Here is an 18812-nt window from a genome sequence, read left to right as displayed (position 1 = left end):
GCATAGCATTGTATGGTATCCCATCATGGATAGTGGGAAAAACGGAAAAGAGAAGAATCGAAGCAGTGTTTGAGGTGTGGTGCCACAAAAGAATGTTGAAAATCAGGTGGAATGATAAGTTAAAGAATGAGGACGTTCTCCGCAGAATCGGCGAAGATAGAAACATATGGACAACACTGACATGAAGAAGTGACAGGATGATAGGTCCACGGTACTACAAGGAATGGTAGAGGGTAAAATCTGTAGGGGAACAAAGAAGTTGGAATACATTCAGCAAATAATTGAGGAAGTAGGTTGCAAGTACAACTATGAGACGAAGATGTTGGCGCTGGGGAGACGTTCGTGGCGGGTAGCATCTAACCAGTCAGTAAGAATGACGACTCAAAAAAATTAATCAATCAATTAAAAAATGAAATAAAATAAACAAATTTGCGCGTAATGAACTACACTGCTTCAAGACAAACACGCAGCTTATATCTTCTACACTTCTCTTATGGTGTGAAACTCTTAATGTAAGATTATAAATCTTACGCAGCAGATAATTGTAGTATTTTAAATTTATAAAATCGGTCAGTATGTATATGGAACATTGAAAGTGAAATTTTTGTTGTCCCAGGAAGGCATTAATAGGCAACCTGCAACTAGTATCGTGAATCATCAACTATGAAACGGGTAAGCACCTCGGTAATACACAAGGTGCATCTGTGAAGTTTGGTGAGTTGACTCAAAAAACAAAAGAAACCAGTGTTACAAACAAAATACCTCTACTGGCCTTCAAAGCAATCACCATCAGTTATAACACGCTTCTGATATCGATTGTGAAGCTGCTGAGAACTGTGCGCGAACGCTTCTCGTGGACTCGCTCGAAGCACCGTGATCACAAATTGTTGCGTATTGACATCATTACAGGAGATGAGAGCCGCTGCTACCAATACGATCTGGAGACCAAGTCACAGTCAGTGGTAAGGCGTTCACCGACCTTCCCGCCTCCCAAAAAATGTCCGCTGACAAAATCTGAGTTTAAGACGATGTTGATTGTCGTTTTCGACAGCATGGTCTTCTTCACTTACCGATTTCTACCCTAGGGAGGCGGGGAAGACGATAAACACGATGCCTTTGATTGTCGCTTGGTCTCTGGATCGTACTGTAGCAGCGTCTCATTCTCTGTAATGATGCGAATATCCAATGACGCGCAACCACGGCGGCGCGAGCGATTCAACAACAAACGTTTGATGACAGTTTACAAGCGATGTCAGAAGTGTGTGTGTTGTTGCTAATGTAGTTCACTTTGAACGCCAATAGAGGTATTTCGTTCGTAGCTCTTATTTCCTTTATTTTGTGTGGTGTCTATTCTGAAGGACATGTCCCAAAGAACAGATACGCGATGTCAGAAGTGTGTGTGTTGTTGCTAATGTAGTTCACTTTGAACGCCAATAGAGGTATTTCGTTCGTAGCTCTTATTTCCTTTATTTTGTGTGGTGTCTATTCTGAAGGACATGTCCCAAAGAACAGATACGCGGAATTCGCGGCTGTGATACATATTATGTAAACTGAAGAGATGGTGTGAGAGAGAGAGAGAGAGAGAGAGAGAGAGAGAGAGAGGGCAGAGACACACCTTTTCACTCGTCGCCGCTGATTCCGTTTGAAGTCCCCGTGCAGCTGACATCAACAGTTTCTTTCCTTTCCATTCTCCCCCTCTACCTTCAATCTATATAATTTCATTTAGTGCTGCGGGTGATGTTTTCCGGTTGGCACAACTCTCTTCAGTTCGGCAGAACCGTGACGTCAACGCTGTTTATCTTTCCCTATTTGTTCGTGGCGTGAAGGAAGTTCACAGGTCTAATGTGTGTTTGTACAAAAAGAGGCCCTCTGGCGATGTATCGTCGCAAGCCTTTGAAAATTGAATGAGAATGACGGAAGAGCGGGATGAAAATTCTCAACATATATTTTCCAGCTGCGTGAGCAATGGGGAATGCAAATTTGCTATGAAACGACATTAAAATACCATGCACGAGGAGTTTAAAGATTTTATTGACAATTAAAATGAAAAAGTACAACAGTTGACAGACGAGATTCATTGTCCTATACATCAAGAAGCACTCTGTGCTAAATTTGCAGGCGTGCAGCTTGAGAATAAATTGGTGCTACAAATAGTAAAATTTCTGAAGTAGCGCGCATTATTCCAATGTCACTTGCAACAGTTTTTGATGGGATTCAACGAAGCATATAAAGAATTTATGTATTACGGTAAAGTACGCTGGTTAAATCAAGGGCTATCTCTGGAACGATTTTTCGATTTAAAACTCGCTATTGTTGAATTTATGAAGGAAAAAGGCGTGCAGGAACGAAAATTAGAGCATCCAGAATGGATTGCAGACCTCGCGTTTTATGTGAACGTTTCTGCATACTGCCCACAGTAAGACACTGCAAGATGACAAACAACTTCCTTCTGATTTGATGCGAATCCAATTGAACAGAAAATCATGTTACGGAAGGGACATATTCTGACAAACGCATTCCAGTTCCCTAAAATAACTAATCCTTGAAATAATTGCAATGGTAGTTTTCTAAACCTTTTGAGGACTCTGCCAATCTTACATTTGTTTTCGAGCTGTTTTTGAGACTGTTTCAGGTGACAGCATCCCTCTGCATGTGCAGATATAACTGACTAATCTGTAGTGTAATTCCCGTTTTAAAGGCAAATCATTTTACGTTGAAATTGTCCAGGTCATCTACATTGCTTTCTTCAGTTTTCACATCTGCACAGTAAGGTTGCAAAAGTGCTACAATATTTTGATCAAGATATGTGTATGAAAGACCTTTTCTCCGTTATGAAACTAAATAAGTCACGATTATGTGGCAACCTGAGAGTGACAATCTGTGAAACCGTCTGTATCAGTCTGTATGCCGACACACTGTATCAGATAAAAGTGTCGTTATGTCTTCAGCGTGTCAAAAATAATTAAACAATCCAGAACAAAATTTTCACTGTTTAGCAGAGTGTGCACTGACATGAAACTTCCCAGCAGATGAAAACTGTGTGCCGGACCGAAACTCGAACTAGAGAACTTTGCTTTTCGTGGGCAAGTGCTCTACCGACTTTTTTTCCGTAAGGGCTTGAGAGAAGGGTCGGGAGCAAAGAGGGCAGGGGTTGTCTTCCGAGGCCTGACCACAATATCCCATTCCCACCCTCTCAGCATCAAGGAAAGGAAAGGGGTTCGATAGGATCTAGAGAACTTCACTGGATCAAATTCACTTATTTGGGGTTGCGACAGTTATGAGGAGCGACAGTTGTGAGGAGCGACAGGTGTGAGGAGCGACAGGTGTGAGGAGCAACATTTGTGAGGAGCGACAGTTGTGAGGAGCGACAGTTGTGAGGAGCGACAGGTGTGAGGAGCGACAGGTGTGAGGAGCGACAGGTGTGAGGAGCGACAGTTGCGAGGAGCGACAGTTGCGAGGAGCGACAGTTGGGAGAAGCGACAGTTGTGAGGAGCGACAGGTGTGAGGAGCGACAGGTGCGAGGAGCGACAGTTGCGGGGAGCGACAGTTGCGGGGAGTGACAGTTGTGAGGAGTGACAGTTGTGAGGAGCGACAGTTGTGAGGAGCGACAGTTGTGAGGAGCGACAGTTGCGAGGAGCGACAGTTGCGAGGAGCGACAGTTGCGAGGAGCGACAGTTGTGAGGAGCGACAGGTGTGAGGAGCGACAGGTCTGAGGAGCGACAGGTGTGAGGAGCGACAGTTGTGAGGAGCGACAGTTGTGAGGAGCGACAGTTGTGAGGAGCGACAGGTTTGAGGAGCGTCAGGTGTGAGGAGCGTCAGGTGTGAGGAGCGACAGTTGGGAGAAGCGACAGTTGTGAGGAGCGACATTTGTGAAGAGCGACAGTTGTGAGGAGCGACAGTTGTGAGGAGCGACAGTTGTGAGGAGCGACAGTTGTGAGGAGCGACAGTTGTGAGGAGCGACAGTTGTGAGGAGCGACAGTTGTGAGGAGCGACAGTTGTGAGGAGCGACAGGTGTGAGGAGCGACAGGTTTGAGGAGCGTCAGGTGTGAGGAGCGACAGGTGTGAGGAGCGACAGTTGCGAGGAGCGACAGTTGCGAGGAGCGACAGTTGTGAGGAGCGACAGTTGGGAGGAGCGACAGTTGCGAGGAGCGACAGTTGCGAGGAGCGACAGGTCTGAGGAGCGACAGGTGTGAGGAGCGACAGTTGTGAGGAGCGACAGTTGTGAGGAGCGACAGTTGTGAGGAGTGACAGTTGTGAGGAGCGACAGGTGTGAGGAGCGACAGGTGTGAGGAGCGACAGTTGTGAGGAGCGACAGGTGTGAGGAGCGACAGGTGTGAGGAGCGACAGTTGTGAGGAGCGACAGTTGTGAGGAGCGACAGTTGTGAGGAGCGACAGTTGTGAGGAGGGACAGTTGTGAGGAGGGACAGTTGTGAGGAGCGACAGTTGTGAGGAGCGACAGGTTTGAGGAGCGACAGGTGTGAGGAGCGACAGGTGTGAGGAGCGACAGTTGTGAGGAGCGACAGTTGTGAGGAGCGACAGTTGTGAGGAGCGACAGGTTTGAGGAGCGGCAGGTTTGAGGAGCGGCAGGTTTGAGGAGCGGAGGAGCGACAGTTGTGAGGAGGGACAGTTGTGAGGAGCGACAGTTGTGAGGAGCGACAGTTGTGAGGAGCGACAGGTGTGAGGAGCGACAGTTGTGAGGAGCGACAGTTGTGAGGAGCGACAGTTGTGAGGAGGGACAGTTGTGAGGAGCGACAGTTGTGAGGAGCGACAGTTGTGAGGAGCGACAGGTGTGAGGAGCGACAGGTGTGAGGAGCGACAGGTGTGAGGAGCGACAGGTGTGAGGAGTGACAGGTGTGAGGAGCGACAGGTGTGAGGAGCGACAGTTGTGAGGAGGGACAGTTGTGAGGAGCAACAGTTGTGAGGAGCGACAGGTGTGAGGAGCGACAGTTGTGAGGAGCGACAGTTGTGAGGAGCGGCAGTTGTGAGGAGCGACAGGTGTGAGGAGCGACAGGTGTGAGGAGCGACAGGTGTGAGGAGCGACAGGTGTGAGGAGCGACAGGTGTGAGGAGCGACAGGTTTGAGGAGCGACAGGTTTGAGGAGCGACAGGTGTGAGAAGCGACAGGTGTGAGGAGCGACAGTTGTGAGGAGCGACAGTTGTGAGGAGGGACAGTTGTGAGGAGCGACAGTTGTGAGGAGCGACAGGTTTGAGGAGCGACAGGTGTGAGGAGTGACAGGTGTGAGGAGCGACAGTTGTGAGGAGCGACAGTTGTGAGGAGCGACAGTTGTGAGGAGCGACAGGTGTGAGGAGACGCGGCCGAGCAGGTAGTGGGCAGTCTACAGGGACACCAAACAGGTAGCACACCACTGTTCAGTTCTGCATCGTCACATCACTGCCGTCACACAGGAGGGCAAAACGATCGCTGCAACGCATCAGGCAAAAAGCATGGGATCTACACAAGATCCGACCGATGCTGTAGAAATATTTCTGCAAGAACATCATTTGCTAATGAATGATGGGAGCAAATTTTTACTTGCAGATGACGACAGAGGACCAAATGATAGGATACTGGTGTTCGCCAGCGAAAGGGGAACATCCTCTTTAACAGACTGCAATTCGTTCTTTGTCGATGGAACGTTCAAAGCTCCAGCAAGCAGTTTGGACAGTTATTTATTGTTCATGCCGATATTTCCAGTTCTGAGGAGGAAACAAACACAGTTCCAACCGTGTACGCCTTGCTACCCAACAAAAAGCGAGAAACGTACGATCGCTTTTCCACAGCTGTTGAGAGCAACATACCTGGATGGAATCCTACAGCTATCATGATGGATTTTGAAGCTGCAGTCATCCAATCAGTAACACATTTGTTTCCTGATGCAAAGATTAATGGCTGCAACTACCACTTCGATCAGTGCGTGTGGAGGCAAGTGCAGAATTGCGGCCTTGTTGCTGCCTACAAGGAAAACGAAGAAATTCGTTTTCACATAAGATTGTGTTCCGCTCTGGCTCACATTCCCCTGGACATGTTAGATGATGGGTGGGCTATGCATTCAGGAGAACACGCCAGATAATGAAAAACTGCAGGATTTTTACGACTATTTTGTTGAACAATGGCTGGATAATGGAGACATGGCAAGAGATATATGGAACTGCGCAGGAATGCGTCACCGCACCAACAGTGTTTCAGAAGGATGGAATTGGAGGATAAAAACATTAATTTCGAAGGTTCATCCAAATTTTTAATCCTTAGTAAAATTCTCAGAGAAGACGCAGAATATCATAGACACCGACTAGTTTTAAATCTAGGAGGGAAAAGAAGAAAGAAGTCCTCAAGTCAGACAGATGGGATAGTTTCTAAGACCCTTAAAAGACTCCAAGTTGACGGCAATATAAAATCATTTCTTACTTGCGTGGCTTATGCACAGAAATTACAATGAAAAGGAAATGGCTGAAGCTACAGCAACACTTGTAAATATCGAAAAGGGGTTCAGTTCACGCCGATAGCCCTATTGTAAAAATTGTAAATAAATAATCATCCTGTAAATATCGTAAATGAATATAATGCGGGACGAAGAGAGACTACCTCCTCGTGGCGTTCCCTGGAAACGACACAAAGTGGGCTAAATGTCTCTCGCAAACTGTAAAAGATTCACTAATGGTGTCTGAAAAGTCATAGCTTTTCTAACAATCACAATCAGCATTTTTGTGTATAGAATTTGAGAAACAGTGGCTGTTTGAGTGGACGATGAACACATCTTGTTTCAATACATAAACTGCATTCCTTAACGCTAATTGCTAGCAGGACTCACATTAGACCTCAGTACACTTCCCTGCGTGTTACGGAAAAATTGAGATTTATTTCGAAATAACTAAAGAAATAGTTTTTACCGAAACCAAATTCTTTAGTTGGCTCCTTTTAATATATGGTAAAAGGTTGCCACTCCTATCATATCAAATTTTGGGTGAGGGCTTGAAGATGGAAAACATTTCGGTTTCTATAAAAGCCGACCTCGGGGAAGATCAGTTTGGATTCCGTAGAAATGTTGGAACACGTGAGGCAATATTGACCCCACGACTTATCTTAGAAGAAAGATTAAGGAAAGGCAAACCTACGTTTCTAGCATTTGTAGACTTAGAGAAAGCTTTTGATAATGTTGACTGGAATACTCTCTTTCAAATTCTAAAGGTGGCAGGGGTAAAATACAGGGAGCGAAAGGCTATTTACAATTTGTACAGAAACCAGATGGCAGTTATAAGAGTCGAGGGACATGAAAGGGAAGCAGTGGTTAGGAAGGGAGTAAGACAGGGTTTTAGCCTCTCCACGATGCTATTCAATCTGTATATTGAGCAAGCAGTGAAGGAAAGAAAAGAAAAATTCAGAGTAGGTATTAAAATCCATGGAGAAGAAATAAAAACTTTGAGGTTCGCCAATGACATTGTAATTCTGTCAGAGACAGCAAGGGACTTGGAAGAGCAATTGAACGGAATGGACAGTGTCTTGCAAGGAGGATATAAGATGAACATCATCAAAGCAAAACGAGGATAATTGAATGTAGTCGAATTATGTCGGGTGATGCTGAGGGAATTAGATTAGGAAATGAGACACTTAAAGTAGTAAAGGAGTTTTGCTATTTGGGGAGCAAAATAACTGATGATGGTCGAAGTAGAGAGAATATGGCAATGGCAAGGAAAGCGTTTCTGAAGAAGAGAAATTTGTTAACATCGAATATAGATTTAAGTGTCAGGAAGTCGTTTCTGAAAGTATTTGTATGGAGTGTAGCCATGTATGGAAGTGAAACATGGACAATAAATAGTTTGGACAAGAAGAGAATAGAAGCTTTCGAAATGTGGTGTTACAGAAGAATGCTGAAGATTAGATGGGTAGACCACATAACTAATGAGGAAGTATTGAATAGGATTGGGGAGATGAGAAGTTTGTGGCACAATTTGACTTGAAGAAGGGATCGGTTGGTAGGACTTGTTCTGAGGCATCAAGGGATCACCAATGTAGTACTGGATGGCAGGGTGGAGGGTAAAAACCGTAGAGGGAGACCAAGAGAAGAATACACTAAGCAGATTCGGAAGGATGTAGGTTGCAGTAGGTACTGGGAGATGAAGAAGCTTGCACAGGATAGAGTAGCATGGAGAGCTGCATCAAACCAGTCTCAGGACTGAAGACCACAACAACAACCTAGTTTCTGTAAAATACATCGTTAAGTATGAGGTTGAGCGAAAATTATGCCCTATGTAAGATTAATGAGAACAAAAATTCCAATGAAAAAGGTCTTACGCATGACTGTGCTACAACCAATGGTTGACATGATATCGTGGGGGCAAAATCAGCTCCGATTTCTAATTTGACTAAGGCTACTCTTCCTTGCCCAAAAAAATTCTGAAATAATGTAGCCTGGCTGCACTGGAGGAGTGTGAATGTCCCTCGGCAGCTGCCCGGGCCGGCACAAGTCGAGCGCTCAGTCACACGAAGCGGCAGCAGATAGTGTCCGAGCAGGTAGTGGCGCAGCATTTGCGACACACCCTGTGCCGGTCCCTTAGCATCCCGGATTTCTCGCAAGTGTCGCCACATTCCAGTTTCTCACAAGTGTCGCTTCTCACAAGTGTCTACAACTCACTTATTTTATAAGTATACATCTATACAGGGTTATTACAAATGATTGAAGCGATTTCACAGCTCTACAATAACTTTATTATTTGAGATATTTTCACAATGATTTGCACACACATACAAAAACTCAAAAAGTTTTTTTAGGCATTCACAAATGTCGATATGTGCCCCTTTAGTGATTCGGCAGACATCAAGCCGATAATCTAGTTCCTCCCACACTCGGCGCAGCATGTCCCAATCAATGAGTTGGAAACGGTAAGGCTTCTGCTTTAGCCTTTTCCGTAAGATTTTCCAAACCGTCGGCTGTGGTACGTTTAGCTCCCTGCTTGCTTTATTCGTCGACTTCCGCGGGCTACGCGTGAAACTTGCCCGCACGCGTTCAACCGTTTCTTCGCTCACTGCAGGCCGACCCGTTGATTTCCCTTTACAGAGGCATCCAGAAGCTTTAAACTGCGCATACCATCGCCGAATGGAGTTAGCAGTTGGTGGATCTTTGTTGAACTTCGTCCTGAAGTGTCGTTGCACTGTTGTGACTGACTGATGTGAGTGCATTTCAAGCACGACATACGCTTTCTCGGCTCCTGTCGGCATTTTGTCTCACTGAGCTCTCGAGCGCTCTGGCGGCAGAAACCTGAAGTGCGGCTTCAGCCGAACAAAACTTTATGAGTTTTCTACGTATCTGTAGTGTGTCGTGACCATATGTCAATGAATGGAGCTACAGTGAATTTATGAAATCGCTTCAATCATTTGTAATAGCCCTGTATATATTTCCCATGTATTTATTTAGTTTTATATATAAGGGGATCCTGCTACTGCTACCAGAAGCTTCTGAGTCGTCTTCGCGTAATGAATGTAAGTGGAACTCCCTCTAAACCGTTTGCTCTGACGATCAATCGTGTGCCGCGAATCATTTTTAAGTGTGCCTTCTAGTACTCGGAACGCCCCAATGGGCAGGAGGATCCTCGAATAATGCGCCTAAATAGTTTGATAGTCGTGTGCGGTGCAATGCATGTGGTGGAACGCCTCATGAGTCGTCATCAGGTGGACCCACAAGTCCAGAGCGGCTTGCAAAATGTGATACAGCACCATGCTCTACAGCCAGTTGGCGTTCGTTCTTGTAGTGGGGAAAGTAAGTGGTACCTGAGTGTAGGAGTTCGTCTGGCGTGACAGACTCTGGCTGTCGTTGCAGCAGAAGCGCCAGCATACGCTGTACAAGATGCCAGCATCTGCCTGTCATAGCACATGTCAGGCGGTGCGAATCCGAAAGGACGACGGCACAGTGCGGACGCAAAGGGTTGTCGGTGAGGTGGATGGAATGGAGGTGCTGGCGTGTGGCTAATTTGCCGTTCACCACCATATACCTCAGGGAACGAGCGTACGTGGGCAGGTATGGGGTGTGGATGGCTCGCCACACCCTGATCCAGCGGATGTTTGGATGACTTACCATTCCACAATGATGAAGATGCAAAGTTAGTTCTTTTTGCTGATGATACAAGTACAGTGATAACATCCAAAAACCAAGAACTAAGTGACGTAATTGTAAATCATGTTTTTCACAAAATTATTAAGTGGTTCTTAGCAAACGGACTCTCTTTAAATTTTGATAAGACACAGTATATACAGTTCCGTACAGTAAATGGCACAACTCCAGTAATAAATATAGACTTTGAACAGAAGTCTGTAGCTAAGGTAGAATTTTCAAAATTTTTGGGTGTGTCCATTGATGAGAGGCTAAACTTGAAGCAACACATTGATGGTCTGCTGAAACATCTGAGTTCAGCTGCGTATGCTATGAGGGTTATTGCAAATTTTGGTGATAAGAATCTCAGTAAATTAGCTTCCTATGCCTACTTTCATTCACTGTTTTCGTATGGCATCATATTCTGGGATAATTCATCGTTGAGTAGAAAAGTATTCATTGCTCAAAAACGTGTAATCAGAATATTTGCTGGAGCCCATCCACGGTCATCCTGCAGACATCTATTTAAGGATCTAGGGATCCTCACAGTAACTTCACAGTACACATATTCACTTATGAAATTTGTTGTTAATAATCCAACCCAGTTCAAAAGTAATAGCAGTGTGCATAGCTATAACACCAGGAGAAAGGATGATCTTCACTATGCAGGGTTAAATCTGACTTTGGCACAGATAGGGGTAAATTATGCTGCCACAAAAGTCTTTGGTCACCTACCAAACAGCATCAAAAGCCTGACAGATAGCCAACTATCATTTAAAAATAAATTAAAAGAATTTCTAGATGACAACTCCTTCTACTCATTGGCTGAAGTTTTAGATATAAATTAAAGGACAAAAACCAACTTAAACATTAATGTCATGCAATATTTTGTGTAATGTAATATCTTGTGCAGACATCTTTTATTAACCTGACACGTTCCACATCATTACGAAGTGTCGTGTTCATGATCTATGGAACAAGTATTAATCTAATCTAATCTAATGTAATCTGTTGTTGTTGGACGTTGTTACGGGGTTGTCGTTTCTGATAGATGGGGTAGTAATCTTTCGTGCTCGACGCCCTCATCGTAGGTAGATCCTCGGTCATGTAACTCAGTTCGACAAGGAAATTACGGATGTGGGCAAGAGACGAAGCTATGTGGGCCACGGCGACCGTTGGACGAAGATCTCGCGGCGCGACGATCTGTAGCAGTTTCCCCGTCAAGCTGTTGTTATCTGCAGTCCATGTGAACCGTCCGTACGTACAATGCCCGCGCGCGGTTGTGGACGTGAGTCGACCCCAGGCCCCCTGCCTGTGGAGGTCTCTGAGCTAGCCAAGTATGACTCATGACCCATCCTCACAGCTATAAATAATACTGTAAATTGATTTCGTTTGTGATTTATGTTGTTGCGGAACGTGAAATACCAGGTGTACCGGTATGAAATGAGTGTTTTTTTTTTGTGAAAATGAAATACTAATTTTGAATTGAAAAGTAAAAACATTTTATTCAAAGTACTGACCATTGCTTTCTATACATTTTGACCACCTTTCTGGCAATCTGTGGATACCATCCCAATAGAAAAGTTCGTCTTTTGAAGGAAACCAATCAGACACCCACTTTTCGACTTATTCGTAGCAATCGAAGTGTTCCTCAGCCAATGCGTGTCCCATTGATGAAAACAGATGGTAGTCGGAAGGGGCCAAGTCTGGTGAATACGGCTGGTGGGGTAGCAGCTCCCAGCCAAGTGTTTTGATTGTATACTGAACCAGTTTTGCTTTGTGTGCAGGTGCATTCTCGTGTAAAAAAAATTACTTTGCCATGCCCATTCTGGTCTTTTTTCGATCAATGCATAGTTAAACTGATCATTTGTTGTCTGTAGCGATTAGTATTCACAGTTTAACCGGCTTTTAGAAGCTCATGATACACCATACCTTTCTGATCCCACCAAACACAGAGCATTGTCTTCTTGCCGAATCAATCTGGTTTTGCAGTTGATGTTGATGGTTGTCCCGGATTAACTCCTGATTTTTCCCGTTTAGGATTCTTAAAATAAATCCATTTTTCATCGCCAGTAACAATTCGATGCACAAAATTTGACAAATGGTTTTTCGGTTTTCCATTTGTCTTTCATTCAATTCATGTGGCACCCACTTTCCACACTTTTGGATCTTTCCCATAGCTTTCAAACGGTCAGAAATTGTTTGTTGTGCAACATTTAGCATTGCTGCCATTTGCTTCTGACTCAGAGTATCATCTTCATCCAATATTGCTTGCAATTCGGCGTCTTCGAACTTTTTTGGTGGTCTTCCACGTTCTTCATTTCTTACATCAAAATCATTATTTCTGAACCATTGAAACCATCTTGTGCATGTTGCTTCTGATAGAGCATGATCACCATATCCCTTGACAAACATTCGATGCGACTCTGCAGCCCTTTTTTTCAAATGAAAACAAAAGATTAATGCTTTCCGCAAATCATCACTTTCTGGTACAAAATTCGACATTGTCAACACGATGAAAACGTATGATGTCGTTTGTTCCATGACTTGATGTATACTAAATATCTTTAACAGATGTCATACCAACCAAACAACAAAAAATTAAGGCTCATTCACAACAAATGTTCCCTATCTACACATTTGTATCTTAACGCTCCTTTCATACCGGTACACCCGGTATAAAACCAAACCGTATGCAATGCGACTGTACTGCCATTAAAGTACGGGGCCTTTGTAGTTTTGCCTCTACCCCCTCCTCGTGCTCAGTGTGGTGTGGTGGTGGGGGAAGTGTGCAGCGAGGCTGAGCGCTATGGCATTTCTCCCAGGGACCCTGTTCTGCATCTTTCAGCCACTCTGCTGATCGGTTCGGTAGGCGAGCACTCTGAGCAGCCTGGTTATCGAAGAAGAGCCTGCAGGTTATTCTGTAACGATTTTGGAAGCGATGCCACACGGTTCTACCAAAACGAGATGCTGTTGTCAGTTCTCCTCGCAGCAACCAATCAAAAGCAAGCACCTGCAGATCTACGCATGCATACTGCAGTGTGCACAGTGCCACGATCTGCCGATACAGGCACACGCTATTCTTCACAGTACCGAACAGTGTGTTTAAAGTACATATTATAACCCAAATTTCTCTGACCACGTGTTTCTATACATGCATCATGACGATAGGGTATTTGAGTGTGTTCTGGAAATTTTCATATTATGTCATTCTACTCTCATTCAAATTGACATCTTGTTTTGGATTTTACATTTCCTCCAAAAATGTGTTATGAATGGTGTGTAGTACCACATTGTACAATTCATCTATAAAAACATCTGGCAAATTGTTCCAGAGAGTGTCAAAGAATAAGAAGATGCATAAAAATATGGTTGTAAGTCGCTCCTAGAGGGCCAAATAATGGAATAGCCTAGTTCCCAATATGATCTATCAACGATTTGGCTCTTCAAAACAAAATTTAGAAAAACGTCTTTTCGAAAGCGTGTGGCGAATACAGCTACTGAAGTTCATCGAAGTTTATAACATGCATTTGATGAATAAAAATGTTTCATGTATGGTGGTATAGTCTGAAAGTATTATGGAGATCTTTCATCTCTGTCTACTGTTGATAAGAATTCAATCACAGATAAATACTTGTGACAAGCAAGAGTGTAAAGATGATAGCTGCCGCTTTCATTCTCAGTAATTTAAGTTGCGCTCTTAGATTCCTGTCTAACAATACACTCAGACATCGCCACGTATTCGGAAAAAAATTTGAATTATTTGTGACAAGAAAAAAAATTAAAAGTCTCACTGTGGGTGTTTCATGTACAGAAATGTCATGTGTAGCAATTTCATCTTTAATTTTTTAAACATACAGGAATCACGAAATTGAAGATATTACTGAGAAAGCGTGCTCTTACATATAAATAAATAAAGAAAAATATTTAACTTCAATGAATAACAAAGTCTTGGAATGAGGTATAAAGATGAAGAGGAAACAAATTTATACGCTGTGGGACGTGAACCTACAACCTTCAGCACCACATTTTTCTTGCCTTAACCGCTTGGCCACAACGAACAACATGCAGTGCACCCTCTATTTCTGCTGAATTTAATGCGGGCGTAAGCCATAAGTGCGTGAAATTTGGGAATATTTTTACTATCAGGCTTCACGAAATGCCTTTCTATTGTTAGCTTAAAGTTGTAAACGCGTTTTGATAATTAATAACTAAACCATTTGCAGGAAAAAGTACGCAAAGTCATTAGTAATTTCGGTTAACACTCATCTAAGCAGAGCTAACATCTTTAAATTTGATGATTTTTAAACTCTCAATTAATAACAGGTATTTTGCGAAAATATTGACCTAAAATGTCTCTTCTGACGTTATAATCATTCATAGTAAAAAAATAAAGAAACCATATTTCCGACAAATTCACTTTGCACTAGGATGCGTCCTAGTGATTCCCCAGTAAAACATAATCATTAAATATTTCTAAAACAACAAACTCTAGCCGTAAACTAATCGCACCGAACTGAACGAGTGACCATACCGAAACATTATCGGTACAAATCTCGAAAAATCGGCGGGCGGACAGATAGGAAACAGGGCGTCAGAAGCTAATGGAATATCAACTCAGGCTGAGGCGTAGCGCCGTATACCGATCCTGCCTTGGAGGCGGTTAAGTGGGAAATGTGTCTCAGAGCTGGAGAGTGACAGATGGTGAGGCGAGACTGGACGCGCACGTAGTTTATGTATCAGCCGATAGAGGACAGTATTGGATAGGGGGACTGTGATTTAGTTTCGATTGTGCCCACTAGAGTGCACTAAAGTAATAGAATGTTTTTCATAAACTGTTCTAGTATTTTCATAAAGTGTTATTATGTCTTTTTGTGTATGTAAAATGTTATAAATGTGTATTAGCAATATGAATGATGCGTGAGTGTGGTTTAAGGTTAATATGAAGATAATTGTTTAACGAGTTATGTAGTGGGATTTAGTGTTGGAACATTTGGAGAAATATGGATGTGGACAAAGGGGATTTTTGTAGAATAGATTTGTAAAGTAAGTTTATGGTAAAAGGAAATTTAATTCAGGTATAAATAACAATAGTAAATAACTTTATGCATAAACAAAACTTCAGCATATTAGATGATTACGACGGTAAAAAGTGCAGTCGTTAGCTTTACTATTTTGCGATTGGTTATTGATGAAAAGCGCGGACTGACATGGGATAATGTTGTTTTGCTATTGGCTGTTGAGTAAACTGACCAATGGTACAGCAATATTCTTCGCGTGCCTTTCTCTGCTGGTAGAGAAGACTTGGAGTATTCTAGAAAGGAGTCGGAGCCTAACCATGAAACAGTTTGGACGTGTGTAGCAGTAGTTCCGACGGAAATGATAAGTTGCCGGATCTAGCAGTGTTTCATACATCAAAAGTGTTGTAAAGTGACGGCATAATTATTCCGATGGGTGTGTAGAAATTTCGGAATTTTTAAGTGAATTTTGTGACGAGAAAAGACAAATTCCGCGTGGCGTATTGAGCAGATCGGTGGCTAAAAGCTGCGACTGCATTAGGTACCGACAGACCTGGCGAGCATTCTCAATCAAAAACCAGCCGTATTTCTGCAGCTATTACGTTTTCGGGAAATGCAACACCATAAACTTGCTAACGTGAGTGAAAGGGATTGTGAGTGAGTGTGTTAAGACTAGCACGGGCTTGGCAGTGATACTTGTTCACCCAAGTTTCAGAATATATTAATTAAGGACAACATTTCTAACCTTTCATTTCGTGTGAAAACTTTCTCCCGAAACGTAGATTAGTGACTTAAATGCAGCCTAGTTCACGGCGAAGTACGGTAGGTTTCGCTCGGCTTCCCTACTGATGATCTGCTGAGACAATGTTCACAGGTAGGTGCAGGTCGGGGACGGAAGGAACCGCGCCGCCGCAAGGCTAACGAACCGAAAATCACGTCATTACTGAGGCTAACCTACCGCACCGCGTCGGTCCGAGCGATAGGTAATAGGACCCGCAGGGCACGACTCGCGAGCCGAATTCTGGGCCGGTCCCGTTGTGCGCGGTACTCACCCACTCGGTAGTTGACGGTGACGACGACGATGTCTGCCCTGTCGGCGAGCAGCGTGGCGTCGTAGCGCGACGCGTCGGCCATCCCGAGGCCCTCGCCGGGCAGCCAGACCAGCACGGCGCGCGGTTTCTGCTCCGCGTCCTCATCCTCAGGAGCCGGCGCGGGCGCGAACACGTTCAGGAACAGGCAGTCCTCCGACTCGGAGTCAGGCGCGCGCCGCGGCGAGAACTGCACAGCCGAAACACGCCCTCTGTTGAAATGTTACCATGTCACTGACACCAAAAATTATACATAGAAATACACTACTGGCCATTAAAATTGATAAACCAAGAAGAAATGCAGATAATAAACGGGTATTCATTGGGCAAATATATTATAAAGGAACTGGCAGGTGATTACATTTTCACGCAATTTGGGTGCATAGGTCTTGAGAAATCAGTGCCCAGAACAACCACCTCTCGCCGTAATAACGACCTTGATACACCTGGGCTTTGAGTCAAACAGAGCTTGGATGGCGTGTATATATAGGTACAGCTGCCCATGCAGCTTCAACACGATACCACAGTTCATCAAGAGTAGTGACTGGCGTATTGTGACGAGCCAGTTGCTCGGCCACCATTGACCATACGTTTTCAGTTGGTGAGAGAGCTGGAGAATGTGCTGGCCAGGGCAGCAGTCAAACATTTTCTGTATCCAGAGAGGCCCGTACAGGACCTGCAACATGCGGTCGTGCATTATCCTGCTGAAATGTAGGGTTTCCCAGGGATCCAATAAAGGGTAGAGCCACGGGTCGTAACACATCTGAAATGTAACGTCCACTGTTCAAAGTGCCGTCAATGCGAACAAGAGGTGACCGAGACGTGTAACCAATGGCACCCCATACCATTACGCCGGGTGATACGCCAGTATGGCGATGATGAACGCACGCTTCCAATGTGCGTTCACCGCTATGTCGCCAAAAACGAATGCGACCATCATGATGCTGTAAACAGAACCTGGATTCATCCGAAAAAATGACGTTTTGCCATTCTTGCACCCAGGTTCGTCGTTGACTAAACCACTGCAGGCGCTCCTGTCTCTGACGCAGCGTCAAGGGTAACAGCAGCCATGGTCTCCGAGCTGATAGTCCATGCTGCTGCAAATGTCGTCGTACTGTTCGTGCTTATGGTTGTTGTCTTGCATACGTCCCCACCTGTTGGCTCAGGGATAGAGACGTGGTTGCACGATCCGTTACAGCCATGCGGATAAGATGCCTGTCATCTCGACTGCTAGTGATACGAGGCCGTTGAGATCCAGCACGGCGTTCCGTATTACCCTCCAGAACCCACCGATTCCATATTCTGCTAACAGTCATTGGATCTCGACCAACGCGAGCAACAATGTCGCGATACGGTAAACCGCAATCGCGATAGGCTACAATCCGACCTTTATCAATGTCGGAAACGTGATGGTACGCATTTCTCCTCCTCACACTGGGCATCACAACAACGTTTCTCCAGGCAACGCCGGTCAACTGCTGTTTGTGTATGAGAAATCGGTTGGAAACTTTCCTCATATCAGCACGGCGCCAACCTTGTGTGAATGCTCTGAAAAGCTAATCATTTGCATATCACAGCATCTTCTTCCAGTCGGTTAAATTTCGCGTCTGTAGCACGTCATCTTCGTGGTGTAGCAATTTTAACGGCCAGTAGTGTAGGTCAGCAGCTTCCCCATCTAAATAAGACGACCATTGTCATTTGGCTGAAGGTGCATAGCGCAGTAAAGGGATACCCCGAACATTGGGTTGCTGGAGGATTCTTGAACGTATTCAAAGTTCGAATACAATATACAGGATGTATCAAAAAGAATCATCCGGTTTGACACAAACACATACAATGACTTTTGTTTTTTGATGGATGTGAAACTCAAATAGTTTTTTTATATCTTTTCATAGACGTTCAATAAGGCCCCCCTTGACATGCACAACATATGTCAATGCGGTATTCAAATTGTTCCCACACTGTAGCGAGCATGTCTTGAGTTACAGCTGCTGTTGTGCTATGTCTCAGTTCATTCATTGTTGTTCGTAACGGGGGCATATAAACAGAGTCTCATATAAACCCCCACAAGAAATAATCACATACAGTAAGGTCTGATGACCTTGGGGGCCAGTAATGTAAGGCTACGACCGATCTATCGTTCAGTAATCCGTTGATTTAAAAATTGCCGGCCGGAGTGGACGAGCGGTTCTAGGCGCTTCAGTCTGGAACCACGCGACCGCTACGGTCGCAGGTTCGAATCCTGCCTCGGGCATGGATGTTTGTGGTGTCCTTAGGTTAGTTAGGTTTAAGTAGTTCCAAGTTCTAGGGGACTGATGACCTCAGCTGTTAAGTCCTATAGTGCTCAGAGCCATTTGAACGATTTAAAAATTCCCGCACTTCTCGATGCCAGTATGGCGGTGCCCCATCCTGTTGGTAAATGAAGTCGTTCGAATCTGTCTCCAACTGTGGGAAAAGAATGTTCTCAAGCATATCGAGATATGTGCTTCCTGTAACAGTTTTCTCGATAAAGAAAAATTGACCATACACCTTTTCCCGTGAAACTGCAAAAAACTCTCATGTTGTAGAACTTCATGTGGTTGTTCCGTACCCTACATTCTCACATTTTGACGGTTCATCTTTCCA

General features: G+C 44.3%; 1 protein-coding gene across 1 annotated transcript in view; it reads right to left on the bottom strand.

Annotated features, from left to right (window-relative positions):
* LOC124623151 (cholinesterase 1-like) overlaps positions 1-18812 on the bottom strand; it is a 267903-nt gene that overhangs the window by 60303 nt on the left and 188788 nt on the right. The window contains exon 3 of the mRNA XM_047148941.1: positions 16152-16377. Within this exon, the coding sequence (XP_047004897.1) occupies positions 16152-16377 (226 nt within the window). The remainder of the gene's footprint in view (positions 1-16151; positions 16378-18812) is intronic.

Source organism: Schistocerca americana, chromosome 7 (assembly GCF_021461395.2).
Source record: "Schistocerca americana isolate TAMUIC-IGC-003095 chromosome 7, iqSchAmer2.1, whole genome shotgun sequence".
Lineage (NCBI taxonomy): Eukaryota > Metazoa > Arthropoda > Insecta > Orthoptera > Acrididae > Schistocerca > Schistocerca americana.
This window is presented reverse-complemented; position numbering and strand designations above follow the sequence as displayed.